At 43.5% G+C, this 27,766-nt stretch overlaps 2 protein-coding genes across 4 annotated transcripts; one reads left to right on the forward strand and one right to left on the reverse strand.

Annotated features, from left to right (window-relative positions):
• On the forward strand, positions 1 to 26,530 carry tom1l2 (target of myb1 like 2 membrane trafficking protein). Of its 3 annotated transcripts, XM_041858834.1 has the most exons (14): positions 1 to 82; positions 891 to 975; positions 1,581 to 1,809; positions 5,301 to 5,435; positions 5,553 to 5,756; positions 6,060 to 6,176; positions 6,517 to 6,650; positions 6,824 to 6,872; positions 8,331 to 8,466; positions 8,680 to 8,803; positions 8,993 to 9,071; positions 23,406 to 23,465; positions 24,090 to 24,126; positions 24,211 to 26,530. In XM_041858834.1, exons 1-14 carry the CDS (start codon positions 31 to 33, stop codon positions 24,351 to 24,353), a joined length of 1,584 nt encoding a protein of 527 aa, XP_041714768.1. In that variant the 5' UTR covers positions 1 to 30; the 3' UTR covers positions 24,354 to 26,530. The 3 variants fall into 3 exon arrangements, with proteins under 3 accessions (XP_041714768.1, XP_041714769.1, XP_041714770.1); XM_041858835.1 differs by lacking the exon at positions 23,406 to 23,465; XM_041858836.1 differs by lacking the exons at positions 23,406 to 23,465; positions 24,090 to 24,126; positions 24,211 to 26,530 and adding an exon at positions 9,595 to 9,958.
• On the reverse strand, positions 15,784 to 20,172 carry LOC121547511 (E3 SUMO-protein ligase ZBED1). The gene is made up of 2 exons (XM_041858833.2): positions 18,108 to 20,172; positions 15,784 to 17,945 (listed from the first exon to the last, which is right to left on the reverse strand). The coding sequence occupies exons 1-2, from the start codon at positions 18,240 to 18,242 to the stop codon at positions 16,281 to 16,283; spliced, it is 1,800 nt and encodes a 599-aa protein (XP_041714767.1). The 5' UTR covers positions 18,243 to 20,172; the 3' UTR covers positions 15,784 to 16,280.
• Positions 26,531 to 27,766: the final 1,236 nt, after the last annotated feature.

A 27,766-nucleotide genomic window follows, 5' to 3' on the forward strand; every position in this document is an offset into this window, starting at 1 on the left:
CTTCGTACAAATTGTTTGAAGTCGATCGAGATGGAGTTCCTTTTGGGAAATCCATACAGCACTCCTGTTGGACATTGTATTGGTACGTTTTTAGTTTTTTTTTTTTTTTAATAACTGATTGAAAGGAATCTGCAGATAATCGTGTTTCACATTCTTGAATCGCCATGACATTTGATTCTTACTTGGCTAGTTAACGTTATCGTCTTTAATGCTAGCTAGCTAAGTTCTTTGACTTTGGCTATCGAACCCCATAGTAGCGAAGCTAACCAGCTGACTAGCTATCATTTAGGTTATTTCCAAGCTGGTTAGCTTCAGATAATTTGCAATAAATATGTAGTTAACTAGTTATGTAGCTATATATTCATCAATGTAAGCATAAGCAATAGTTCGTGGTAATCTTGCTAGTTCGTGGTGGGCATCTGCCGTTTGTTTGTTGCAACCTATTCATTTACACTCGCTACTAAAGTTAAACTTGCTAGCAACCAAGCTAGTTACGGTCTGTATCTGGTCTCGATAACTGGTTGGCTAGCAAATGTTTGTAAGTGGCTAGCTAGCTATTCGAATGAACCATGTGGTATGTCATGCATTTGACAGCTGGACCACTGATCACCTGGACACAGCTGTCCTAAGTTGCTAGCTAGCTCTCAAGAACCCAAGGCACGGGGGCATAACAAGCCTCCCCAGTACATGACTGGGTAACTAACTTAGTTAGCTAGCTAGCTACATTAGTATAGCGTTGTTGTGACTGCGCTAAATAGCTAGCTACAAACCTTGCTAGTTTACAAGTTAGCCTGTGTGATCATTGCAATCATGAAAAGGATCTTGTTTTCAAATTACAATCATTTTCTACTGCTCTGACAAGGGGGAATTTAATGTTCTGTCTTCTTTAGAGAGAGCCACTGATGGCTCGCTTCAGAGTGAGGACTGGGCCCTCAATATGGAAATATGTGACATCATCAATGAAACCGAGGATGGGTGAGTAGAAAAGTGCATTTTAACTAGGCTAATGAATGATGTGAATTAAACACACTTTACACCTATTCTGGAGCTGTGTGAAGTTGGACTTGTGAACCTTCTTGGTGAAGGTCTCTCGCTCTGTTTGCCTTGCCTCTTATCAAAGGCAGGAATGGATTTGATCCAAGTACTGGCCTACTATCTAGGGCTTGGATAGCTATCTGGCCCATTAAACTTGTTTGTAAAAGTGTTAAAGTCCATTGCCTGTTTCTGTTTGATAAGTGTGTGGTAAATTAGGGCAGGTGGATTTGCCCCTACTCACAGTTTATCTCAAAATATGACATCAGTTTGATAAAGCCCTCTGTATCAGGAATTCAAGGGAAGGCCACACCTACCACTGTTATGATGTATCTGCATTATAGTGTAGCCTAGACCATTGTTAGTAATACTTTACATAAATAAAGATTTATGTAAAGTATTACTAACATTATTTCAGTCAACATGGCGAAATTCTGCTTGGTGGTGCAGTTACTACATCGTTACTACGCTGTTGTAGTTATCATGTGTGTCTGTCTCCTCCCTATCTGACCCTGCGCTCTGTTCTGCGCTGTGCGTTGTTGCTGCAGGCCCAAGGATGCCATCAGGGCCATGAAGAAAAGGCTGAACGGGAACAAGAACTACAGGGAGGTGATGCTGGCACTGACCGTCCTGGAGACATGTGTGAAGAACTGCGGGCATCGTTTTCATGCCCTTGTCACCAGCAGAGACTTCATAGACGGCGTGCTTGTAAAAATCATCTCCCCCAAAAACAACCCTCCCGCCATCGTACAAGACAAAGTGCTCGCCTTGATCCAGGTAAAGGATCACACACTTATGTGTGAGAGAGTGTGTATGCATTACATGTTTTTATTTATTTGTGACAACTTTGGTGATAAAGCTAATAGAACGAGCTTTCATTGATAAACTACATTTTAAAGTATTCTGACAGAATTGTGTTAGGAGATGATGATGATGATAGTTTGTCCTTGAGCAAATAGAAGTCATTTGAGAAAGTATACTATATGGAAGTGCTTTGAGAGAGTATACTGTACTGCACAGTATGAGGTAGTTGGGGAGAGAAAGGTGTTGGTTGCCTGTGGCTGCAGCCCTGGGGGATCCAGTGTTCTTCAGGCAGGGCCTCAGGTGTTTGCTACCTGCAGCCAGGTGTTCTCTGGTTACCATGGGGATCTTGGGTAACCCTGGCCGATTGCCTCAGGTGGCCTCTAGTTTCCCTCTGAGATGGTGGCTGTTGATGGAACTTTAATGGTTTTCACCAGACCACATGCAAGTGTTATTACAAACGCGGCACTGTTTTCTTACAAGGATGAATGTGTAATGATGATACACCCAAGATGCTCACATGCTTCCTTGCTCAGCCAACAAGAGCTTTTGTGGTAGCTTAAATGTAATTTGTGACACCCTTGACCTAAATACTTTGACCATTTAACCCTCTACACATGTGGGAATTGGCCTATATGAATAGGGCTAAATTAAAATGTTTCTTATAGAAGAAAAATGAAAAGCATATGCATAACCATGGGAGCAATTGAAAAGGAACAGTTAGGAGATTATTGCAAAATTATAAGGAACAGTTAGGAGATTATTGCAAAATTATCAGACCAAAGGTGAGGACAAAACAGTTCACCTGACACAAGACTGAATCCAAACATTACACTGCATTTTACATTTACTATACTTTTCGCTGCATTTGTTGATAACGAAATCTGAAAATACTCTGGATACATTCAGTAACATGATAAGAATATTCCTGGAAAATGTTGGATAGGTGCAACATAAGACACCTCAATTACAAGGGTTTGAGTGAGCGGACTAACTGGTGTCTCCAAGTGGCCACACACCTCACCACAGTGTGCACAGTTCCTAAGTCATTTCAATGCACTTGTGACTCAAAGAAAAGTATTCAACTATAAGGTGCTTTTTTTTTCCTTCTTCCTAGCTGTGCCGTTGAGGAAATAGAGCAAGCACACTTGTAGTTGTTTTGTTTGGAACACAACCCTGCATCCCCACATCACAAAATTACTGTTTATGCAATCCAAAAACGGTCCATTGTAAATCGCAATCTGGGTCAGGTGGGCATAATTTGAAAGCCTGTTCAATTGCCAACATGAATAGCTAAGTTATAAAATACAATATTACGGTGTTAGGCTTTCACAATGCAATTCAGGAAATTGATCATTATTTTGCTGCGCGCAGAAACGAGTCATGAGCGCATTGAGGTGTGTGTACCGTGGCAAATTTTCTTCACAATAGACAAACACAGGCTCATTCTGTTCAGAACAATCCAGGGTGACGCCATGTCATCTTGTAACTCTACATCAAACATAGTGATCATAAACGTTGACACTGTATATGACATGAGTTTTATGATATGGAAATGTGGAGTGCACATTTGGACTCATGGGTTTGCTTGCTTTTATGACATCAAAGCAGTAGTTATTATAATCCTCAACGTCTCTTTCAAAATACATAGTCTTCTTTAATTGACAGCCTTTCCCTGTGAAGCACAGAGCCAGAGCTCTGATGTCATGTATAGCATTTTACTGTACAGCCACTGTGTTCCAATTTAGACGTTTATCAGTGTCCAAATCTGCCATTTTCAACCCGTATACAGTGGGGAGAACAAGTATTTGATACACTGCCGATTTTGCAGGTTTTCCTACTTACAAAGCATGTAGAGGTCTGTAATTTTTATCATAGGTACACTTCAACTGTGAGAGACAGAATCTTAAAAAAATCCAGAAAATCACATTGTATGATTTTTAAGTAATTAATTTGCATTTTATTGCATGACATAAGTATTTGATACATCAGAAAAGCAGAACTTAATATTTGGTACAGAAACCTTTGTTTGCAATTACAGAGATCATACGTTTCCTGTAGGTCTTGACCAGGTTTGCACACACTGCAGCAGGGATTTTGGCCCACTCCTCCATACAGACCTTCTCCAGATCCTTCAGGTTTCGGGGCTGTCGCTGGGCAATACGGACTTTCAGCTCCCTCCAAAGATTTTCTATTGGGTTCAGGTCTGGAGACTGGCTAGGCCACTCCAGGACCTTGAGATGCTTCTTACGGAACCACTCCTTAGTTGCCCTGGCTGTGTGTTTCGGGTCGTTGTCATGCTGGAAGACCCAGCCACGACCCATCTTCAATGCTCTTACTGAGGGAAGGAGGTTGTTGGCCAAGATCTCGCGATACATGGCCCCATCCATCCTCCCCTCAATACGGTACAGTCGTCCTGTCCCCTTTGCAGAAAAGCATCCCCAAAGAATGATGTTTCCACCTCCATGCTTCACGATTGGGATGGTGTTCTTGGGGTTGTACTCATCCTTCTTCTTCCTCCAAACATGGCGAATGGAGTTTAGACCAAAAAGCTCTATTTTTGTCTCATCAGACCACATTACCTTCTCCCATTCCTCCTCTGGATCATCCAGATGGACATTGGCAAACTTCAGATGGGCCTGGACATGCGCTGGCTTGAGCAGGGGGACCTTGCGTGCGCTGCAGGATTTTAATCCATGATGGCGTAGTGTGTTACTAATGGTTTTCTTTGAGACTGTGGTCCCAGCTCTCTTCAGGTCATTGACCAGGTCCTGCCGTGTAGTTCTGGGCTCATCCCTCACCTTCCTCATGATCATTGATGCCCCACGAGGTGAGATCTTGCATGGAGCCCCAGACCGAGGGTGATTGACCGTCATCTTGAACTTCTTCCATTTTCTAATAATTGCGCCAACAGTTGTTGCCTTCTCACCAAGCTGCTTGCCTATTGTCCTGTAGCCCATCCCAGCCTTGTGCAGGTCTACAATTTTATCCCTGATGTCCTTACACAGCTCTCTGGTCTTGGCCATTGTGGAGAGGTTGGAGTCTGTTTAATTGAGTGTGTGGACAGGTGTCTTTTATACAGGTAACGAGTTCAAACAGGTGCAGTTAATACAGGTAATGAGTGGAGAACAGGAGGGCTTCTTAAAGAAAAACTAACAGGTCTGTGAGAGCCGGAATTCTTACTGGTTGGTAGGTGATCAAATACTTATGACATGCAATAAAATGCAAATTAATTACTAAAAAATCATACAATGTGATTTTCTGGATTTTTGTTTTAGATTCCGTCTCTCACAGTTGAAGTGTACCTATGATAAAAATGACAGACCTCTACATGCTTTGTAAGTAGGAAAACCTGCAAAATCGGCAGTGTATCAAATACTTGTTCTCCCCACTGTATGGGTACGAGTCTAAAGGGCTACCTGAATAAAGCACTGACAGACTTTCTCTTTCTCCCTCCCTTCTCCCAGGCGTGGGCTGACGCATTCAGGAGTAGTCCAGACCTGACGGGTGTGGTCCATATCTATGAGGAGCTGAAGAGGAAAGGCATTGAGTTCCCCATGTCGGACCTGGAGACCCTGTCTCCAATCCACACTCCTCAACGGGTATGACTGCCACTGTCACATCCATTTGCATGCGTTTCCCTACTCTATGTTGAGTATGAGAATCCATCTGTTATTCTGCTATTTTGTAGTAAAAAAACATTTTTTCTCATTTTAAAGCTGTCGACTGGCCCTGAGGTGAACCAAGCCACACAGAAGGCCACAGCCCCTCCCCCAGCCCAGCCTATCCCCCACCCCCATCAGCAGCCTCCTCCCCATGCTGTCTCCGCCCCACCCTTTGCAGCGTCTGTCCCGCCCACCTACACCGCCCCGCAGGTCCCCAACCTCGGCGCCTCTGGGTCTATCAACCCCTCACCTGAACAGGTATGGAGTCAGTGAATGGCCATTACAGTTGCAAGATCCCCTGTAGGTCAGTTGGTAGAGCATGGTGCTTGCAACGCCAGGGTTGTGGGTTCATTTCCCACGGGGGGCCAGTATGAAAAATGTATGCACTCACTAACTGTAAGTCGCTCTGGATAAGAGCGTCTGCTAAATGACTAAAATGTAAAATCTGTTCCCTTCCCAGATTTGTGAAAAGGCATTTAAAATCTTCTGGAAAGCTTGCATTCTAAGGTGCAAGGAGATGGATCTGAGAGGAGTTAACATGTTATTCCTTCTGCTGTCCAGATCTGTCGGCTGCGCAGTGAGCTGGACATCGTGCGTGGCAACACCAAGGTGATGTCAGAGATGCTGACAGAGATGGTTCCTGGACAGGAGGACCCCTCGGACCACGAGCTCCTGCAGGTCATACTCATCCCCCCCCCCTTCTCTGACTCTATGATGTCAGCTTCAACCCTGGTATTGTTACAGTTCATTTTATAGGGTCCGGTTCCTTGACCAATAGAAAAGATGATTGAATTGTGTTTCCATAGAGCAAAAGGGTGTTCCCACAGGGAGTGCTTTCAATGTTGGTACAGGTAGTTTCCTTTTTCTGCAGTTGGTACACAATGAAAGGACTAACGCCATCGGATCCTTTCAGATCTCTGATAACTGTATAAAGGGCTAGACTGGGGTTAATGTCAGACTGGGTAACGCACAAACTGGGTATTACCAAAGTGTAAACCTGTGTGTGTGCTGTTTGTAGGAGCTGAACCGGACGTGCCGGGCCATGCAGCAGCGGATAGTGGAGCTCATCTCCTGTGTGTCTAACGAGGAGGTCACAGAGGAACTTCTGCACGTCAATGACGACCTCAACAACATCTTCCTACGCTATGACAGGTAGGCTAGCTCACACACCTCAACAACATTTCTCACCACTATGAGACATTTCTGTCTCAAATAACACCTTTCTACTCAATGCGAGGCATGCATGACTTCATGTAATAGTTGTTATGAACAGGTGTGGACCAGTTTTTACTTGGATATTTTCATTATTTAGATTTTTCTCTCAGGTACGAGAGGTTCCGGTCAGGCAGAGCATCTCAGGGTATCAGCAATGGGGTGAGTTTGCAGTGACAGCCATAGGAAGTAACCCCTCCCACACGCACACACACTATAACATCACTTCCTTATTTGTACATGGTTGACACATGCGAATGCATCATGTTATTCCTATCTCTACTTGATACTTTGTCTTCCATAGCATGCCTGTTTCTCACAAATGTTTTCTCATACTGTAACGTCGTCGAGTCTGTTCTGTCTAGAGATGTAGGCTAAGGCATGTTACTTGTTAGATCATCTTTCTGCGCCGTACCGTTAATATCATGCCCACACTGACTGTGGCGTGTTGCCCAGGCATGTTAATGGTATTTATGGTCTTTTCCTTTCTGTTTTGTGTCTTTATGGCTAGCTGAGGCAGGCAAGTATGAAAGTCACCCCAATAATTAGTATGTCACATGTATTTGGACCCCAAGTGGCACTGTTAAAACATCGATGAATGACCCTGTATATGGGTGGTCCTCTGTAGCTCAATTAGTAGAGCATGGCGCTTGTAACGCCAGGGTAGTGGGTTCGATCCCCGGGACCACCCATACGTAAAAATGTATGCATGCATGACTGTAAGTCGCTTTGGATAAAAGCGTCTGCTAAATGGCTTATTATTATATTATAATCCCATCTGCTCCATATGGCATGTTTTAGCCACACAGACTCCTCAGTAACTGACCCAGAGACAGTCTAAAGCTGGGAGAAGGATGAAGTTGCCACTAGACACTGATCTAAGATCAGTTTAGATTTGTCCTCCCTGTATGGTTAAAGTTGGGATTCAGGGAGGGTAAGCTGATCCTAGATCTGTGCCTAAGGGGCAACATCTACCAGGTGTCTAAAGATGCCCTGACCCCTCCCATCCCACACAACCACCCATCTTTCTCAAGGGGAAAGATTGATCTCTTAATCAGCCAAAATAAAAAACAACACCCAGTGCAAAGTTCATTGCCGTGGTAACTGTAGGCTCTGCTCACAATTTAATGACCAATCAGAGAGGCACACAAAACAGATCAATCTTCACCACAATCAAATTTTATTGCATTTCTCTTCTTAGCCGTTTCTGTCCGAGTCCCTACACCCTTAACAAAAAGTCCCACAAACAACAACTGTTCCTCATTCATGGGCATATTCATGCTTTTCTCCAGCTAACCTATGATTTTCCCTGATCTCTCACATTCCTATGTGCTTTATTTGCCTGAAACCTTCTGTTCTAGCTAATCATTTTGATGTTGGTCAAATCGATGAACAAACTAAAGCGAGGTGCCGTAGCCCTTTTTGTGTAATCCCCTTAGCAACTAGTTTGTCACTTTGTGTTTGTTGTAGTGACTAATGGGAAATGGAATTGGCATTCTGTTTGGAATGGGCTCCTAAAAGAGTGGTCTTTCATACTCTTCTGCGGGACTCTCTCTCCCTCTCGCTTTCCGTCGCGCTCTCTCTCTCTCGCTCACTCATTCTCATATCCCTGGTTCCCAGGTCCTCAGTGAGGCTACAGAGGACAACCTGATAGACCTGGGTCCTGGCTCTCCTGCTGTCGTCAGCAACATGGTCACCGCCCCCGCTGCACGCCCTTCCTCACCCGCCTCCCTGGCCTCTCAGCTGGCCGGCCTTGGTACGTCCCCCAGACTCTGTGTTACTGTACACCCCATCCAAGTCTATTTAGTAAAAGACAAATCTACTGTAACAGTGGTGATTCATTTTGTTCTCTTTGAACTGTTTACCAGGTCATTCAGCAATATGACATATTCTTAAAAACACAAATGTAATTAACATTTATTTTATTATGTCTGAACAATATGGCTGATGTCCTTTTGTTGTTCCTCAGATGTGGGTGACAGTGTGAGCAGCACTCTGAGCTCTCTGCCCAGCTGTAAGCCTCAGGACGACTTTGACATGTTCGCCCAGACCAGGACTGGATCTCTGCCTCTGACCACCGAGACACTCATCACGTAAGAACGCATCATACATGGTATCCTGTTCAGAGACTACGCCTAGCCCTTACCTCCTAGGCTTGTAATGAATAGAGCATACACAATTCACTATTCTACATGACTGATAATGATACATGTTCTACACAATACATTTCTATCTGAATGTTGTGTTCTTCTGGTCATTAAACACTACCTCTCTCCTGGCAGAGCTCCTCTAGAGGACCTTAATGCTATAGGTGGGATTGGGCTGCCTCCTCTGGAAGTCAGGCAGCAGCCTGCAGGAGGGGTGAGTACTCTGGCTGGCCAACCTTTAGAAGTGCACTAACATCACTAAGGATGACCTTTAACTTTTACGTGCAGTGTGCTGTTACACTGTCAGGGTAAGGCTGTCCCGCACCAAAACAAATATTTGTCGACCGAGAGTCCTCTGTTCTTTCGACCAATCGATTGGTGGTAATTTTAAAACGTGCATTTTTCCATATATAGACACACCCTATGTGTGTTAAGAAAATTAACTATATGCACTGAGCTTGTCTGATGCTTTAAGCGCACTGTTGAAATAATTAAGACACAAATGACGAAAGAGGGAGCCAGAGATCAAGATAACCAGAAGAAAATAACCTGTTCCTGACCCTCCTCAAGCTGCTGCTGGCCTTTGCAGATTCTCCCATTCCTGAAGTTGCTGTTAATAGGCTACACAATAAGCCTTGTATCTATATTTGTCCAAGTAAAAATGAAGAATTAATTTGTTTAACCTGCAAACCAGCAGAGTGGGCCAATTCAACAGCACACTGAAGATTATCTTTCAGATCCGTGGACAGCGACCGCTATCCAACGCCGGAGAAAGCGCTCACTGAAGATTCGGTTCAGCTTCTTGGAGAGTCACTGCATCGGCCACAGCAGCACTCCTAATGAGTCAGTTCCACACACCTGTGGCAGAGGAGTGGGGAACTGTGTGCTACAGAGGTATGGCAGGAGAAGGCTGCCGGACGAGAGAATACCATTTGATGTTGATTTGATTATTGTTCCCTTCCCAGTCCCCTTTCCTCAAAACCTTAGAAGGGGACATGGAGGGACTTGCCCCCCTAATGTTAGAAGCAAGTCAAATAAATAAACATTTTAAGAACTCAATCAGGGTCTCAACTTACTGTTGAGAGTTAGAATAGTAGAAGACACAAGGTGCAATTTTGAAATTTGGTTGTGCATCAGCAGTTTTTCTCTTATGTCGGTCACTGACAGTCACTCAATTAGCCCATGTCAGCTACATTTTTTTTGATTGGTAAAATTGTCTAGCCAGCTATCTAAACATGTACTAATCATGGTTGAATTACCGACCGCGGGGCCCCCATTGATTTTGTTAGTCATTCTCACTCGGATATCATATTCAAAACTGCAAACATTTCTCTCCGCCCCATGGCAAAATGTGTAGAATTGCAGCAAACTCGATTTAAAACTACAACATTTTCAAGAGGGGGGGCCGTTAAAATGTTTTGCAAGTGGGGAGGGCTGCTCCCCAACAAAATGTTACTTAGGGCCCCCAAAAGGCTAGGGCCGGCTCTGACTCCATGTGTGGGTATGGATGTGGGTACACAGACCCGAGAGCAAGTTCAGCTCCTCATGATGAGTTCCGATTTCTGTGACCCCCCCCATCAAAGTTGCCCATCCCTGGTCTAGAGGGTGTATTGCATGTGATAATTTCATGCAGTAGAGAGGCATCCATTATATTTTATTTTTGATAATTTTGTAGAGTGGCGATTGATTAACTTTTGCTTGACCATTTCATGCCTACTTTTTTTTCCTCCTAGAAAACAGTTTAACTGTGCATGTTGCTGGTTATTACAGTATAAATAACTATAAGTTGAAAATATGATGTTAAGTTTCAAACTATACAGTATGTAGAGCATCAGTAGTAACAACCTGACATGGGGGAAGCGAGGGAAAATACTAGGACATGAATCATACAGTAGCAGAGGGAGTACAAAATGGTTGTTTAATTGAATGTATATATCCACATTAACAGTCACATTGGTGTTCAGTACAGTATGAATGGCCATGGCCCTAAAACTGATCGGACTACCATACATAGTAAGTGCCCCTCTGCAAGGCCCCTCTTAAGCCTTTAAAAAAAGTTAATATTTGCCCATGTCCTTTTCTCAAGTCACTAGAAATGAACTAGAAATATTTTTTTTATCTGTCCGGACCGCCATAGCTAAACATATATCTATATACAGTGGGGAGAACAAGTATTTGATACACTGCCGATTTTGCAGGTTTTCCTACTTACAAAGCATGTAGAGGTCTGTCATTTTTATCATAGGTACACTTCAACTGTGAGAGACGGAATCTAAAACAAAAATCCAGAAAATCACATTGTATGATTTTTAAGTAATTAATTTGCATTTTATTGCATGACATAAGTATTTGATACATCAGAAAAGCAGAACTTAATATTTGGTACAGAAACCTTTGTTTGCAATTACAGAGATCATACGTTTCCTGTAGGTCTTGACCAGGTTTGCACACACTGCAGCAGGGATTTTGGCCCACTCCTCCATACAGACCTTCTCCAGATCCTTCAGGTTTCGGGGCTGTCGCTGGGCAATACGGACTTTCAGCTCCCTCCAAAGATTTTCTATTGGGTTCAGGTCTGGAGACTGGCTAGGCCACTCCAGGACCTTGAGATGCTTCTTACGGAGCCACTCCTTAGTTGCCCTGGCTGTGTGTTTCGGGTCGTTGTCATGCTGGAAGACCCAGCCACGACCCATCTTCAATGCTCTTACTGAGGGAAGGAGGTTGTTGGCCAAGATCTCGCGATACATGGCCCCATCCATCCTCCCCTCAATACGGTGCAGTTGTCCTGTCCCCTTTGCAGAAAAGCATCCCCAAAGAATGATGTTTCCACCTCCATGCTTCACGGTTGGGATGGTGTTCTTGGGGTTGTACTCATCCTTCTTCTTCCTCCAAACACGGCGAGTGGAGTTTAGACCAAAAAGCTCTATTTTTGTCTCATCAGACCACATGACCTTCTCCCATTCCTCCTCTGGATCATCCAGATGGTCATTGCCAAACTTCAGATGGGACATGCGCTGGCTTGAGCAGGGGGACCTTGCGTGCGCTGCAGGATTTTAATCCATGACGGCGTAGTGTGTTACTAATGGTTTTCTTTGAGACTGTGGTCCCAGCTCTCTTCAGGTCATTGACCAGGTCCTGCCGTGTAGTTCTGGGCTCATCCCTCACCTTCCTCATGATCATTGATGCCCCACGAGGTGAGATCTTGCATGGAGCCCCAGACCGAGGGTGATTGACTGTCATCTTGTACTTCTTCAATTTTCTAATAGTTGCGCCAACAGTTGTTGCCTTCTCACCAAGCTGCTTGCCTATTGTCCTGTAGCCCATCCCAGCCTTGTGCAGGTCTACAATTTCATCCCTGATGTCCTTACACAGCTCTCTGGTCTTGGCCATTGTGGAGAGGTTGGAGTCTGTTTGATTGAGTGTGTGGACAGGTGTCTTTTATACAGGTAATGAGTGGAGAACAGGAGGGCTTCTTAAAGAAAAACGAACAGGTCTATGAGAGCCGGAATTCTTACTGGTTGGTAGGTGATCAAATACTTATGTCATGCAATAAAATGCAAATTAATTACTTTAAAATCATACAATGTGATTTTCTGGATTTTTGTTTTAGATTCCGTCTCTCACAGTTGAAGTGTACCTATGATAAAATTTACAGACCTCTACATGCTTTGTAAGTAGGAAAACTTGCAAACTTAGCATGTGTAAATATTTGTATGAACATAAGATTCAACAACTGAGACATAAACTGAACAAGTTCCACAGACATGTGACTAACAGAAATGGAATAATGTGTCCCTGAACAAAGGGGGGGTTAAAATCAAAAGTAACAGTCAGTATCTGGTGTGGCCACCAGCTGCATTAAGTACTGCAGTGCATCTCCTCATGGACTGCACCAGATTTGCCAGTTCTTGCTGTGAGATGTTACCCAGTCTTCCACCAAGGAACCTGCAAGTTCCCTGATTTTTCTGGGGTGAATGGCCCTCACCCTCACCCTCCGATCCAACAGGTCCCAGACGTGCTCAATGGGATTGAGATCCGGGCTCTTCGCTGGCCATGGCAGAACACTGACATTCCTGTCTTGCAGGAAATCACGCACAGAACAAGCAGTATGGCTGGTGGCATTGTCATGCTGGAGGGTCATGTCAGGATGAGCCTGCAGGAAGGGTACCACATGAGGGAGGAGGATGTCTTCCCTGTAACGCACAGCGTTGAGATTGCCTGCAATGACAACAAGCTCAGTCCGATGATGCTGTGACACACCGCCCCAGACCATGATGGACCCTCCACCTCCATATCGATCCCGCTCCAGAGTACAGGCCTCGGTGTAACGCTCATTCCTTGGACGATAAACGCGAATCCGACCATCACCCCTGTCTGGTCCAGGGACAGTGGGTTTGTGCCCATAAGCGACGTTGTTGCCGGTGACGCCTGGTGAGGACCTGCCTTACAACAGGCCTACAAGCCCTCAGTCCAGCCTCTCTCAGCCTATTGAAGACAGTCTGAGCACTGATGGAGGGATTGTGCGTTCCTGGTGTAACTCGGGCAATTGTTGTTGCTATCCTGTACCTGTCCCGCAGGTGTGATGTTCGGATGTACCGATCTTGTGCAGGTGTTGTTACACGTGGTCTGCCACTGCGAGGACGATCAGCCGTCCGTCCTGTCTCCCTGTAGCGCTGTCTTAGGCGTCTCTGGGGCGGCAGGTAGCTTAGTGGTTAAGAGCGTTGTGCCAGTAACCGAAAGGTCGCTGGTTCTAATCCCTGAGCCGACTAGGTGAAAAATCTGTCTGTGCCCTTGAGCAAGGCACTTAACCCTAATTGCTCCTGTAAGTCGCTCTGGATAAGAGCATCTGCTAAATGACTTAAATGTAAAATGTCTCACATTGCAATTTATTGCCCTGGCCACATCTGCAGTCCTCATGCCTAAGGCACGTTCACGCAGATGAGCAGGGATCCTGGGCATCTTTCTTTTTGTGTTTTTCTTTAGTGTCCTAAGTTTTCATAACTGTGACCTTAATTGCCTACCGTCTGAAAGCTGTTCGTGTCTTAACGACTGTTCCACAGGTGCATGTTCATTAATTGTTCATGGTTCATTGAACAAGCATGGGAAACAGTGTTTAAACCCTTTACAATGAAGTTCTGTGAAGTTATTTGGATTTTTACAAATTATCTTTGAAAGACAGGATCCTGAAAAGGGGACGTTTCTTTTTTTGCTAAGTTTATATATATATATATTGCCACAACCAGGTAACAACTTTCAAATGTCTTTATCGTGGTACTTAACAATCTGAATTAGACCTACAGTAGCCTAGGTTAAAACAGCCTAAGCCAGGGTTCTTCAATTCCGGTCCTGGAGGGCCGAAACACCTCTGTTTTTCATCCTCTCCTTCTAATCAGGGGCTAATTCATACCTGGGACACCAGGTGAGTGCAATTAACTACCAGGTAGAAATAAAAAACAGAAGTGTTTCGGCCCTCCAGGACCAGAATTGAAGAACCCTGGCCTAAGCTAAGCTTATCACTGACTCCAAGCACAAATAGCCTATGTCTCTAAAATATGATACACACTACCAGTCAAAAGTTTGGACACACCTACTCATTCCAGTTTATTTTTTTTACTATTTTTTACATTGTAGAATAATAGTGAAGACATCAAAACTATGAAATAACATATGGAATCATGTAGTAAACAAAGTGTTAAACAATTCAAAACATATTTTATATTTGAGATTCTTCAAATAGCCAGCCTTTGCCTTGATGACAGCTTTGCACACTCTTGGCATTCTCTCAACCAGCTTCACCTGGAATGCTTTTCCAACAGTCTTGAAGGAGTTCCCACATATGCTGAGCACTTGTTGGCTGCTTTTCCTTCACTCTACGGTCCGACTCATCCCAAACCATCTCAATTGGGTTGAGGTCAGGGGATTGTGGAGGCCAGGTCATCTGATGCAGCACTCCATCACTCTCCTCCTTGGTCAAATAGCCCTTACACAGCCTGGAGGTGTGTTGGGTCATTGTCCCTGTTGAAAAACAAATGATATTCCCACAAAGCCCAAACCAGATGGGATGGCGTATCGCTGTAGTAGCCATGCTGGTTAAGTGTGCCTTGAATTCTAAATAAATCAGACGGTGTCACCAGCAAAACACCCCCACACCATAACACCACCTCCTCCAGACCAAAGGACACATTTCCACCGGTCTAATGTCCATTGCTCGCGATTCTAGGCCCAAGCAGGTTTCTTCTTATTATTGATTTAGTAGTGGTTTCTTTACAGCAATTTGACCATGAAGGCCTGATTCACACAGTCTCCTCTGAACAGTTGATGTTGATGTGTCTGTTACTTGAACTCTGTGAAGCATTTATTTGGGCTGCAATTTCTGAGGCTGGTAACTCTAATGAACTTATCCTCTGCAGCAGAGGTAACTCTGGGTCTTCCATTCCTGTGGCGGTCCTTATGAGAGCCAGTTTCATCATAGCGCTTGATGGTTTTTGCGACTGCACTTGAAGAAAGGTATTGAAATGTTCCGTATGAAAAATTTATGCACTCACTAACTGTAAGTCGCTCTGGATAAGAGAGTCTGCTAAATTACTAAAATGTATTGACTGACCTTCATGTCTTAAAGTAATGATGGACTGTTGTTTGCTTATTTGAGCTGTTCTTGCCATAATATGGACTTGGTCTTTTACCAAATAGGGCTGTCTTCTGTATACCCCCCTCCCCCCGTTAATTGAAATGTATTCCAGGTGACTACCTCATGAAGCTGGTTGAGAGAACGCCAAGAGTGTGCAAAGCTGTCATCAAGGCAAAAGGGTGGCTATTTGAAGAATCTCAAATATAACATTTTGATTTGTTTAAAACTTTTTTGGTTACTACATGATTCCATATGTGTTATTTCATAGTTTTGATGTCATCACTATTACTCTACAATGTAGAAAATAGTAAAATTAAAGAAAAACCTTTGAATGAGTAGGTGTGTCCAAACTTTTGACTGGTACTGTATTGCAAAATGGAAATATCAAATTATTAAGAACATAAGAAAGTGAACTATTTAAATTGTGCATAATTAAAATAATGAACAGCAGCAGTTACAGCCAGTAGGCATAGTATTCAATCAACATAGTTGAACAGTATTAGTGACTATTAACTTAGTTGAACATTAAACAGTAAATATGTTTAATAATGAATAAAATACATGAATAACAAAATAAAGATCAAGTTGTAGCCTATTTTTAAATCGCATTCAACAGCAGCTTAAACTAATGCTGAACATATAAAATGGCTTGTATAGGCCTAGGCTATAAAAACAAATAAGCATAGGCTATTCTACAATTCCAAATATTTAGCATAATAGCTTCATCTTCTCCATCTGTCAACTGTATCGGACTAGCCTACTTACTCACATAGACCTGGGCTGCCGCTTAATAGCCTACTTCCTCAATCTTTTCAAGTTATGAGACAGGAACACCAGCTTGTCAACATTTTCGGGCAGAAGGCTGCTCCTCGTTTTATTGAATATAAACCCTGCCTTGGAAAAGATCCGCTCTGATGGAGTGGAGGTGGCCGGAATGGAGAGGAGATATTTCGCTGCTCTGGCCAGCTTCGGATACCTGTCCTCATTTTTCCCCCACCAAGCTAGTGGTCCAGCGTCGACTTTCGTTCTATCTTGGAGATAATACTTAACTTCTTTTTTGCTATCTCCCTGATCCTCTTTCTCTCCATCTCCACACATGAGCATATCAATCTCCCGCTCCTTGTCCGTTTTTTTTCTTTTTGGTGCGGGTACCTCCTCTTCATCCGTGGATGTAGAGCTGTCTCTGTCTCCCTCGGCGCTCAAACGGTCGGCCAGCTGGGACACGTTGATGTAGGCTACGTCCCGTTTTGCATCGTCAAGGAACGAAAGCAGCTTGAAGCGGGGGTCTACGACTGCTGCTTGGACGTATAAACTACTCTCAAAAAGTTGGTCTTTGAGCTGCCATCTTTTGTCGGATTCCTCCACCAGCCTTGTTTTAAGACTCTTAGTGGTAGGGCTGTCGTCCTCCACTGCTGCCAAGTGGCGGCGTTTGAGGTTGGTCAGCATGGGTATGGTTGCAGATAATGATGCGTTTTCCTCCTCGGACTGCAACTCCGTCAGAGTGACAATCGGCTTCAGCACATTCGAAATGTCCTCTGCTATGTTCCATTGCGCTGTGGTGAGATCAAGGTTGCGTTCATTTTTCCCGGTGTAGTTGGGGTCGGAGAGCACTGCTGTTACGGGCCATCTCTGTTCTATCAGACGCGCTAGCATGGTCTGAGAAGAATTCCACAGCATGGAAACGTCTTGGATCAGGACGTGTTCAACCACCTTTTGTTGTTTCTGTTTCTCCTTTAGTCCCTTTCTGGCTTTTGCTCGCTTCTTAAAATGAGCCACAAGGTGTCTGGCTGCAGCCACAGTGCGACAGATGGGGTCTTGATTGAGAGTGGCGTTGATGCACAGCTGTAAGGTGTGTCCAGCGCATCTGATTCCTTTAACGCCTGCCCATTTCTCCTCCCGACCCAGTATATCTGCACACAAAATCATATTTGCGGCGTTGTCGTGTACCACAGCGACCCTTTTACATCCTGGAATTTCGTATTTGTCAGCCACTTCTCCAAGTCTCTGCGCAATGGTGGCGGCGGTGTGATTCTCCTCCATTTGCTTTGTCTCCAGCACAAGACACTGCAGTCCCCAGGCCTCCGTAATGAAATTGGCAGTTACGGTCATGTAAGACTCCATTCTCAGTGAGGTCCACATGTCGGTTGTAAAACTTACTGCCTGGCTGTTTTTGATAGACTCCAAAACCTTCTCTTTTGTGTTCTCATATTTCGCTGTCAGAGCATGCATAACAGTCTCTCTCTTGGGAACGGTGTAACCAGGCTCCAGGATTTTCATCATATCCTTAAATCCCACGCCCTCTATCAGGTTAACGGGCCTCATGTCCAAGGCAATGAAGTCCACGATACCATCGGTTATCTCTCTCTTTCTTTTTTCTGAGATTGGGGACTTCTGGTCCAAGGTGGTTTGGGTTAAACCTGAGCTAGCAGTGGAGGTGCTCGTGCTGTACTGGGGATGCGCCTATAAATACACGAAGTTTAAAATTAAGTAGGCCTACATTTTGAATTAATTATGTATGCTATTACTATGTAATTACATTATTTGGAAATGTTCACATATCAAGCCTATAAAGCCTGTCAATGTTTTAGCATGCAACTAGAAAAACAAAGTAGGCTAACTTACTGCTTTCAAGTGGTATGTCATATTCGTTGTCGAACTATGGTAAGCAAACCGCTGTTTGCAGAGTTTGCATTCCACTTTTTTGGCGTCATCCTTTACTACAATGAAATGCTGCCATACTGCAGACCTTTTCGACATGCTGTCTTAATTTGGCCTAATAAGAGTATGAAGTAGCTACGGTATGTACGGGTAGGTAATGTAGGGTTTCCACCACTTCCGAATTCGCCAGACGAAGTCCCGCCCCCATTCATTTTCAACGGTAGCACGCGGAGCAATGCACAGGGGATTGTGGGAAGGTGAGGGCCACGAACCCTGCTAGCGGAGCGATAGAAACTTAAGCTCTGCTCTACTTTATGCAAATTCCACGCGGCCACCGCTGCTGTTAACCAATCAGGTGAGGAGCAGATCTTCGTGAAACATAGTTCCGCCTGTCATTAGTTCCAGGCAAGCACAACCAAAAAAGATGGAGGAAAGCAAATCATTACTGTGTCTGGTTTTCCCAATTCTATATGATTTTGCTTTGCTATAATATGGAGACAAAATCACAAGGTCAATGGCATGGAGGAGGATTGCAGAGATTTTTGGTGTTGATGGTGGGTGAAGAGAGATTGGCACAACAATATTTGCTTGTGCTGCTAGCTAGCTATGAACATTAATCAACCTAAACATCAAAGCCACCGTTTTGTGAATGTGTTGTAAATTAAATTGTGAAATTTATACTTGTGTCATGACATTGATAATTATAGCTCACTTCCTGTAAAATAAATTGGCCTATATTCACATGAATGGGTAATTTGGGGAAAGGAAATTGTAGCTTTGCAAATCTATCTTTACCCACCATCAACACCATCTCTGCAGTACTCCATGCCATTGACCTTCTGATTTTGTGTTCTAAAATCATTCTGGGCAAGTAAACGAGGTAGAATTACAACGCTCCCCACGCCACATTATTTTATTTTTTTACATTTTTAATTGGCTTACAAATAGCCAGCTTATTTTTCCCCATGTACAATACTGTACCTAGAATAAAAGGGTTGGATTTGCACTAAACAATTGCAGGTCAGAAAAATCATGCAGGAAATCTGGCTTATGGTTAGCCTCATGCATTATGTATGTCTATCATTTTAAATTGAGAACATATAGCTTGCTCATCAATATGCAAATTATGTGAGTTTAGCCATTCTCTGCTTTAGATGTACAATGACAAGGGGCACATTGATTGCACATACCCATTAGGCCAGTAATGCCATTATACTGTAGGCCTGTGGCTGCATTGGTGATGCATTCCATTATGATAAGCTGCAAAATGGGTTCACATGGCTGATATCCTGAGACATTGACAATCAAATAAAACTGATTTGGAGAGCTCACAACTGGACAAAAAGGTCATGTTCATTTGAGAAAGCAACACAGACAAATTCGAGACAGATCCCCTTCACACCTTTTTTTTATTGCAGAATTGTGATCCGTGATGAATGAAGATTGACACTAGTTCATCTTGAATAATGTTTTAAGTTAACAATTAAAACAAGTTTAAACGCTTCACTTCAATGAATCAACATTGAATGAATCAACATATCATTTCATAATGTACAAGTAATCTAACTTGTTTGTAAATGTTAGACATTTTAGTAAGTAGGCTATTATTACTAAAGCATAATTTCGGGTGAACAAGAAGAGTCCATACCAGAGGTGGACAACCTTGCTCCACTCCCTGATCTACTGGGTGAGCAGACTTCTGTTCCAGCTCAGTAATAATACACATTATTATCAATGATTTGATAAGTTAGTGGGGCCTCCCGAGTGGCGCAGTGGTCTAAGGCCCTGCATCACATGTCTAGCTGTGCCACTAGAGATCATGGTTAGAGTCCAGGTTCTGCCGCGACCGTGAGACCCATGGGGCGGCGCAGAATTGGCCCAGCATCGTCCAGGGTTTGGCTGGCAGGGATGTTCTTGTCCCATCGAGCACTAGCGACTCCTGGCACAGTGCACACTGACACGGTCGCCAGGTGTACGGTGTTTCCCCCCCTTTCCGGGTTAAGCCGGCATTGTGTCAAGAAGCAGTGCGGCTCGGTTGGGTTGTTTTTCGGAGGATGCGCGGCTCTCGACCTTCGCCTCTCCCGTGTCCGTACGGGAGTTGCAGCGATGGGACAAGACTGTAACTACCAATTGGATACCATGAAATTGGGGAGAAAAAGGGTAAAAAAAGATGTGATAAGTTAAATCAGGTGTGTTAGTGCTGGGCTGGAACAGAAGCCTGCACACCCAGCATACCTCCAGGAGAACGATTGGCCTGCTAAAGCTGTAATACGTTTGTATTGTTGTATAGAACATTTGCTAACATAAGTACACATACAACCCATGGCATACAAGGAAGTGCAAGCAGTCTCTTGGGACATTCATTGTAGATATGCGATAGTAGAGTAGTGGCCTGAGGGAACACAATGTGTTGTGAGAAGTGTAATGCCATGTAATATTTGAAATTGTATATAACTGCCTTAATGTTGCTGGACCCCAGGAAGAGGGGATCCTTTATAATTACAAAAATACCTTTGTCTGCAGACAGGCTTTCACAGCTCTCCAAATCTGAGGACAGACATCACAAAGAAACAGGCTTCATTTTATTACAATTAGACAGCCCTGGCTATTATCTCTCTGTCTTCATAGTTTTCCTCTGTAGTGACTAAAACTGGAGAATATTTTCATAATGTCATCCCACAACCTGCCCTATCTAAGTAGTACACCTACTCTCTTTTAAGAGCGTCTGCTAAATGACTAAAATGTAAAATGTAAATGTTTTCTGACAGCTGGAGAAAAAAATCCATTCACCCTCTTCCATTGCTGTTATCTACAAATGCATTTGGAACATGAGTTTTTCATTTACAATGGTCAATAGGCCTACATCAAGATAACAAGCTACACTGAACAAAAATATAAACTCAACATGCAACAATTTCAAAGATTTTACTGAGGTACAGTTCATATAAGGAAATCAGTCATTTGAAATAAATTCATTAGGCCTTTATCTATGGATTTCATATGACTGGGAATAGAGCTGTGCATCTGTTATAAAAAAGGTAGGGGCATTGATCAGAAAACCAATCAGTATCTGGTGTGACCACCATTTGCCTCATGCAGTGTGACATCTCCTTCGTGTAGAGTTGATCAGGCTGTTAATTGTGACCTGTGGAATGTAGTCCCACTCCTCTTCAATGGCTGTGTGAAGTTGCTGGATATTGGCGGGAACTGGAACACGCTGTTGATCCAGAGCATCCCAAACATGTGGGTAACATGTCTGAGTATGCAGGCCATGGAAGAACTGGGACATTTTCAGCTTCCAGGAATTGTGTACAGATCCTTGTGACATGGTACTGTGCATTATCACGCTGAAACATGAGGTGATGGCGGTGGATGAATGGCACGACAATGGGCCTCAGGATCTCGTCACAGTATCTCTGTGCATTCAAATTGCCATCGAAAAAATTTAATTGTGTTCGTTGTTTGTAGCTTATGCCTACAAATACCATAACCCCACCTCCACCATGGGGCAATCTGTTCACAACATTGACATCAGCAAATTCCACACAACGCCATCTGCCCGGTATAGTTTAAACCGGAATTAATCAGTGAAGAACACACTTCTCCAGCATGCCAGTGGCCATCAAAGGTGAGCATTTGCCCACTGATGTCGGTTACGACGCCGAACTGCAGTCAGGTCAAGACCCTGGTGACAACGACAAGCATGCAGATGAGCTTCCCTGAGACGGTTTCTGACAGTTTGTGCAGAAATTCTTCAGGTTTGCAAGCCCACAGTTTCATCAGCTGTCCAGGTTGCCGGTCGCTGGTCTCAGACGATCCCGCAGGTGAAGAAGCCAAATGTGGAGGTCCTGGACTAGTGTGGTTACACGTGGTCTGCGTTTTGTGAGGCCTATTGGATGCACTGCCAAATTCTCTAAAACAATTTAGAAGGTGGCTTATGGTAAAGAAATTAACATTTTAAATTCTCTGGCAACAGCTCTGGTGGACAATCCTGCAGTCAGCATGCCGATTGCACGCTCCCTCAACTTGAGATATCTGTGGCATTGTGTTGTGACAAAACAAAAGTGGCCTTTTTTTATTGTCCCCAGCGCAAGGTGCACCTGTGTCATGATCATGCTGTATAATCAGCTTCTTGAGCTGTTGTGTTTTAATATTTTTGTTCAGTGTAATATGAAGCTAACTAGCTGATGATGTTTCACTTAGCTATAGTATGTAAAGTTGGCTAGCTAGCTAATAACACAGTGGCCTGCTGTAGCTAGCTAGCTAATAATACATCAGGGTTTTTTACATTTTCAAAATCTATTTACTTACTTGAATAGGTTCACGCCCATGCCCAAAAAGCAGCCAGTCTTTTTGAGCGAAGAGTTGTCAAGCGGAGGCACCGCTTCTGGTCGAAACGTACCGTAGGCTACAATTAGGGTCATTTGTGTGTGCCGTCTGGGGGAAAAAAATCAGGCGGGTACACAGTTAAATGAAAGGGAATGTATGGCATATGTTAATAGTAATAAGCCAAACAATTTGGAAAATACATCTTATTTTTATTAGTGTTGCACCATTTCAGTAGCACATACAGTATGTCTTAGTGATGTACTGTGCCATCCCCACGGCCTGCGCAATGGATTAGTCCACTCACTGAAACGAGCGTAAATCACAGGTTTCTCGTGTGCCCTAAAAAAGAAAAAAATCAATTTGCGACCGCTCAACAACAACAAAATCTCTGTCAACCAACAAACAGCCTATCGACCGAACAATCGACCAGTCGACTAAATGGGGTCAGCCCTATGGGCAATACATTATTTTCCACCATGCTTGGCCGTGTTGTGTTGTGTGTGCTGTTGGCCTCCTCTATAACCAATTCTCCCAAGCTTACACTAACTCAGACTAGTCTCATCTAGTGCATGGCCATCCCATCCCAGCCCACAGAGTTTCATACAGCCTTCAAGATGTTGCCTCTTCATATTCACTGTCACTGCATGGCATTGCAAAGCCTTCACATGGCTCTCTTTGTTGGTGTGTTTCATGGCGTGTGCCATTGGTACTTCTTCATGTCATCGATCAATGGCAGAGGTCTTTGTACCATTTTATCAAATGCAATGGTTTGTTAGCATTTTTATTCGTTGTTTGGTTTGAGTTTCTAGTATTGCTTTTTGCATTATATTTCAATTATATTTAAGTTGATTTTCTTTTTGCTTTGTTTCTCTGTCTTCTATTTTGTTTCGTTTGTTTTCTGTGCGATTGTTTGTCCATGATGTTGCCCTGTAGATTCCCGTTGGCCAATCCTCTGTCATGGATGACATAGAGGAGTGGCTGTGTACCGACTTGGTGAGACCATCATGATTTTATTCTGCCTGTTCTTTTCTTTTCTCTTCTCCTTTATTCCTGTTGCATCCCTCCATTTCTGGACTGCTTGTTCTTCAGAAATCTAATTGTAACACATTCCACTTCCTTTGTCTTTCAACACATTTCCTCATCCTTGACCAATCACGTGTCTAATCCGTTGTAGCTTCCTGTGTAGTCTTCAATACTAACGGTGTGTCCTGGCTTGAACAAATGACTTCAGTATTGAAGGGTTTCTGTCCTCTTTGGTGCATGGTGGTTTTGTCTTAATTCATTTGATGTAAGAATGTGGTAATACATTGTATTTATTGAAGTTCTCTAACCTAAATGGATTTGCGGTGAGGGTGGTTGATGGGATAGAAATTGAGGCCCCGTTGTGTGTGTGTGCGTGCATCCTGTTCTGTCCTGTCTGTGGTTAAAAGCACGCCAACACTGTCAAGGTATAGTTACTGAGTTTGGTTGTGTTTTAATCAGCACTATTGGGTAAATGCAAGGTCAAAATAAACTTTTTACATTTCTCGGAGTGTAAATTAGGATTGTCCTTAAAATAGTTTCCACACTTTGGTCAGTGAGGGACAAATGTTTAACTTTGTTTCACTTCCTCAACAGCAAGGAGATGAGGGAGAAGAAGGGGTGACCAGTGAAGGTAGAAAATATTATTCACCTCTGGCTAGCATGTATAATATGCTTACCTCTTCTCCTCCTCCTGATCCCTCTCCTCCTCTTCTAGAGTTTGACAAGTTTCTGGAGGAGCGGGCGAAGGCAGCAGAGACGGTGCCCAGCCTCCCTTCACCCCCTAGTGGTGACCCTGGTGCAACTACAGGCACACGCAAGAAGAAGGCTGAAAGACCAGAGGACGCCCTGTTCGCTTAGTACAGTGGTTTTCAAACCTCTCCTCGGGGACTCCCAGACGTTTCACAATTTAGTTGTAGCCCTGAACTAGCTCACTTGATTAACCTAATCAAGGGCTTGATAATTAGTTCACAAGTTGAATCAGGTGTGCTAGCTCTTGAATAGTTCAAATGCATGGAACGACTGGGGGTCCCAGAGAGGTTTGAAAACTCCTGGTTTAGTAGACCTTTTAACCTTTTAAACTTCTGACCTGGCCAGCGACCTGAGTCCTCAGACTGTTGTCTGTGACAAGCACACACACTTTCTCATCCTCCCCCTCTGGATCTCTCTACCATCAAAACTAACCCAGCAACACATCAATTTACTACACTACAAAGGGAACCCTCACGCACTGTCGATTTTGATATCTCCCTCTTTCAGAAAGAAACCAGCTTTATTCGGGACAAGACCGCAATGTTATTCCCATAATCAACAGTCCTTATCTAACGGTTGATGGTTTGGAGCAGTCGCCAGCTGTGGACTATCAACAACAACGGCCATCTTTATAAACCAGCAGCTCACTCAGTCCCGGGGCTGGTCTTCTTCTGAAGGGTAATATGAGACGTACCCTACCTACAGTACTACCCATATTCTGCTCCGTTATGGCAGCAAGAAGCCATCCCCATCCAGTCGTCCCCTACTCGACTGCATGCAGTAACAGATCCATCCACCCTTCAATCCCTCCTCGGACTTGAAGGGTCGTCAAAGGGAATTAAATGAAAACTAGGGACAATTAATGTTAACCTTATTATAGCTCAGATGAGGGCAGGTAGCATTACAATATCATGATGAGATGAATGGGGAATATGCTGGATCATTGTATGTTTTTACTACGCGTTTATCTCCTAGTCTATTATATTTTCTATTATAGCTCATGACTGTGGTTGTCTCATTTCATCAATTTAACTTTATGGTTTTGAGTGTTGCTTTGTTAGTATAACTGTAACATAATGACATGTTGAATCGCTGTGTGTATGTTCAATCAAGCAGAATAAGGGAAAAGGATGGTGGGAAAAGGGAGATCTGTTATGGGGGCATTGGAGCCTGCTACAGTATGTCTATCTGGATATAACATTACTCAGCCTTTATCCAAAAAGGGTATCAACAGAAAAGGGAAGTGGAAAAATGGAAATGTGAATTTTCCACTACAGAATTCCACTACAGGGCATTTTGCTTTCAAGGGATGAAGTCTTTCTAGGGATTGACGCTCTGATGTTATCTACGCCTTTTAGAGTTTGATTTATTTTACCAGCTTAGAATTCTAGAATATTATCTAGAATATTATTTTGAAGGGATGTATACGATTTCTGATTTTATTTTCAGATTATTCATTTTCATTTTAAGTTTTTTAGAGACAACTAAATAATTAACATCACTTAAGAAAATGCACTGTTATGTTTATTGAGGTGTTATAATGTTTATTTTAACAAACAAATAAGTAGTACCATCTACCTGACAATTATTTTCTGTTTATCCATATGCTGAAGGACCGGTACAGGTACAATGCTGTTGGGAAAGCATAGACTAGATGTAGTCATGTGGCCCAAGCATGATTGCATCACATCCATGGTGAATGCAGTAGTGTATCATACTGTAAGATTCAGTCAGAAGTAATACTGTATCAGTCAGTCTGAGAAAGATAACCGTTTCTTGTTAAAGCCCTGTTTAGTAGTCTTCACTACAAATATTGAGGCAGACTGAGCATTGTATGTCTGGTGTTGAATAATAACTTAATTTATGGACCAAGGTTTTGCAAAGTGGATGTGAAAAAATGTACCAATAGAAGGGATGGTTATGAAGGAAATATAGGAAAGGGGTTCCGTTTGGTCTCTGATTGGAGCGTCAAAGGTTGTTATTTTATTTCTTAATCACATTAATCACCTGGACTCTTATGTACCATGTCCTGTTCTTGTCTCTCGTTGACTTGTTAGCTGTGCTGGCACATCACTCAGATGCTAGCCAGTTAGCTCAGTGGGCTAATCAGCTGATCAGAAACGGTGACTGTGCTGAGAAGAGGGATAGGCTGAGTGAGAGACAGGCTCTCACCATTTAGAAAAAGTGACCTTCATGTTTTCAGAAACGATAACACTACTTACAGTGGGGGAAAAAAGTATTTAGTCAGCCACCAATTGTGCAAGTTCTCCCACTTAAAAAGATGAGAGAGGCCTGTAATGTTCATCATAGGTACACGTCAACTATGACAGACAAAATGAGAGAAAAAAATATCCAGAAAATCACATTGTAGGAATTTTAATGAATTTATTTGCAAATTATGGTGGAAAATAAGTATTTGGTCAATAACAAAAGTTTCTCAATACTTTGTTATATACCCTTTGTTGGCAATGACACAGGTCAAACGTTTTCTGTAAGTATTCACAAGGTTTTCACACACTGTTGCTGGTATTTTGGCCCATTCCTCCATGCAGATCTCTAGAGCAGTGATGTTTTGGGGCTGTCGCTGGGCAACACAGACTTTCAACTCCCTCCAAAGATTATCTATGGGGTTGAGATCTGGAGACTGGCTAGGCCACTCCAGGACCTTGAAATGCTTCTTACGAAGCCACTCCTTCGTTGCCCGGGCGGTGTGTTTGGGATCATTGTCATGCTGAAAGACCCAGCCACGTTTCATCTTCAATGCCCTTGCTGATGGAAGGAGGTTTTCACTCAAAATCTCACGATACATGGCCCCATTCATTCTTTCCTTTACACAGATCAGTCGTCCTGGTCCCTTTGTAGAAAAACAGCCCCAAAGCATGATGTTTCCACCCCCATGCTTCACAGTAGGTATGGTGTTCTTTGGTGTCCTCCAAACACGACGAGTTGAGTTTTTACCAAAAAGTTCTATTTTGGTTTCATCTGACCATATGACATTCTCCTAATCCTCTTCTGGATCATCCAAATGCACTCTAGCAAACTTCAGACGGGCCTGGACATGTACTGGCTTAAGCAGGGGGACACGTCTGGCACTGCAGGATTTGAGTCCCTGGCGGCGTAGTGTGTTACTGATGGTAGGCTTTGTTACTTTGGTCCCAGCTCTCTGCAGGTCATTCACTAGGTCCCCCCGTGTGGTTCTGGGGGTTTTGCTCACCGTTCTTGTGATCATTTTGACCCCACGGGGTGAGATCTTGCGTGGAGCCCCAGATCGAGGGAGATTATCAGTGGTCTTGTATGTCTTCCATTTCCTAATAATTGCTCCCACAGTTGATTTCTTCAAACCAAGCTGCTTACCTATTGCAGATTCAGTCTTCCCAGCCTGGTGCAGGTCTACAATGTTGTTTCTGGTGTCCTTTGACAGCTCTTTGGTCTTGGCCATAGTGGAGTTTGGAGTGTGACTGTTTGAGGTTGTGGAAAGGTGTATTTTATACTGATAACAAGTTCAAACAGGTGCCATTAAT

The sequence above is a fragment of the Coregonus clupeaformis genome, chromosome 31, assembly GCF_020615455.1.
Source record: "Coregonus clupeaformis isolate EN_2021a chromosome 31, ASM2061545v1, whole genome shotgun sequence".
Lineage (NCBI taxonomy): Eukaryota > Metazoa > Chordata > Actinopteri > Salmoniformes > Salmonidae > Coregonus > Coregonus clupeaformis.

Coding starts and splice junctions, on each gene's coding strand:
- tom1l2 (XM_041858834.1), top strand. CDS start 31: ATGGAGTTCCTTTTGGGAAATCCATACAGCACTCCTGTTGGACATTGT. Junction 1,810..5,300: donor AAGTGCTCGCCTTGATCCAG/GTAAAGGATCAC, acceptor CCCTTCTCCCAG/GCGTGGGCTGACGCATTCAG. Junction 24,127..24,210: donor AGAAGGGGTGACCAGTGAAG/GTAGAAAATATT, acceptor CTCCTCTTCTAG/AGTTTGACAAGTTTCTGGAG.
- LOC121547511 (XM_041858833.2), bottom strand. CDS start 18,242: ATGTCGAAAAGGTCTGCAGTATGGCAGCATTTCATTGTAGTAAAGGAT. Junction 17,946..18,107: donor TGACATACCACTTGAAAGCA/GTAAGTTAGCCT, acceptor GTGTATTTATAG/GCGCATCCCCAGTACAGCAC.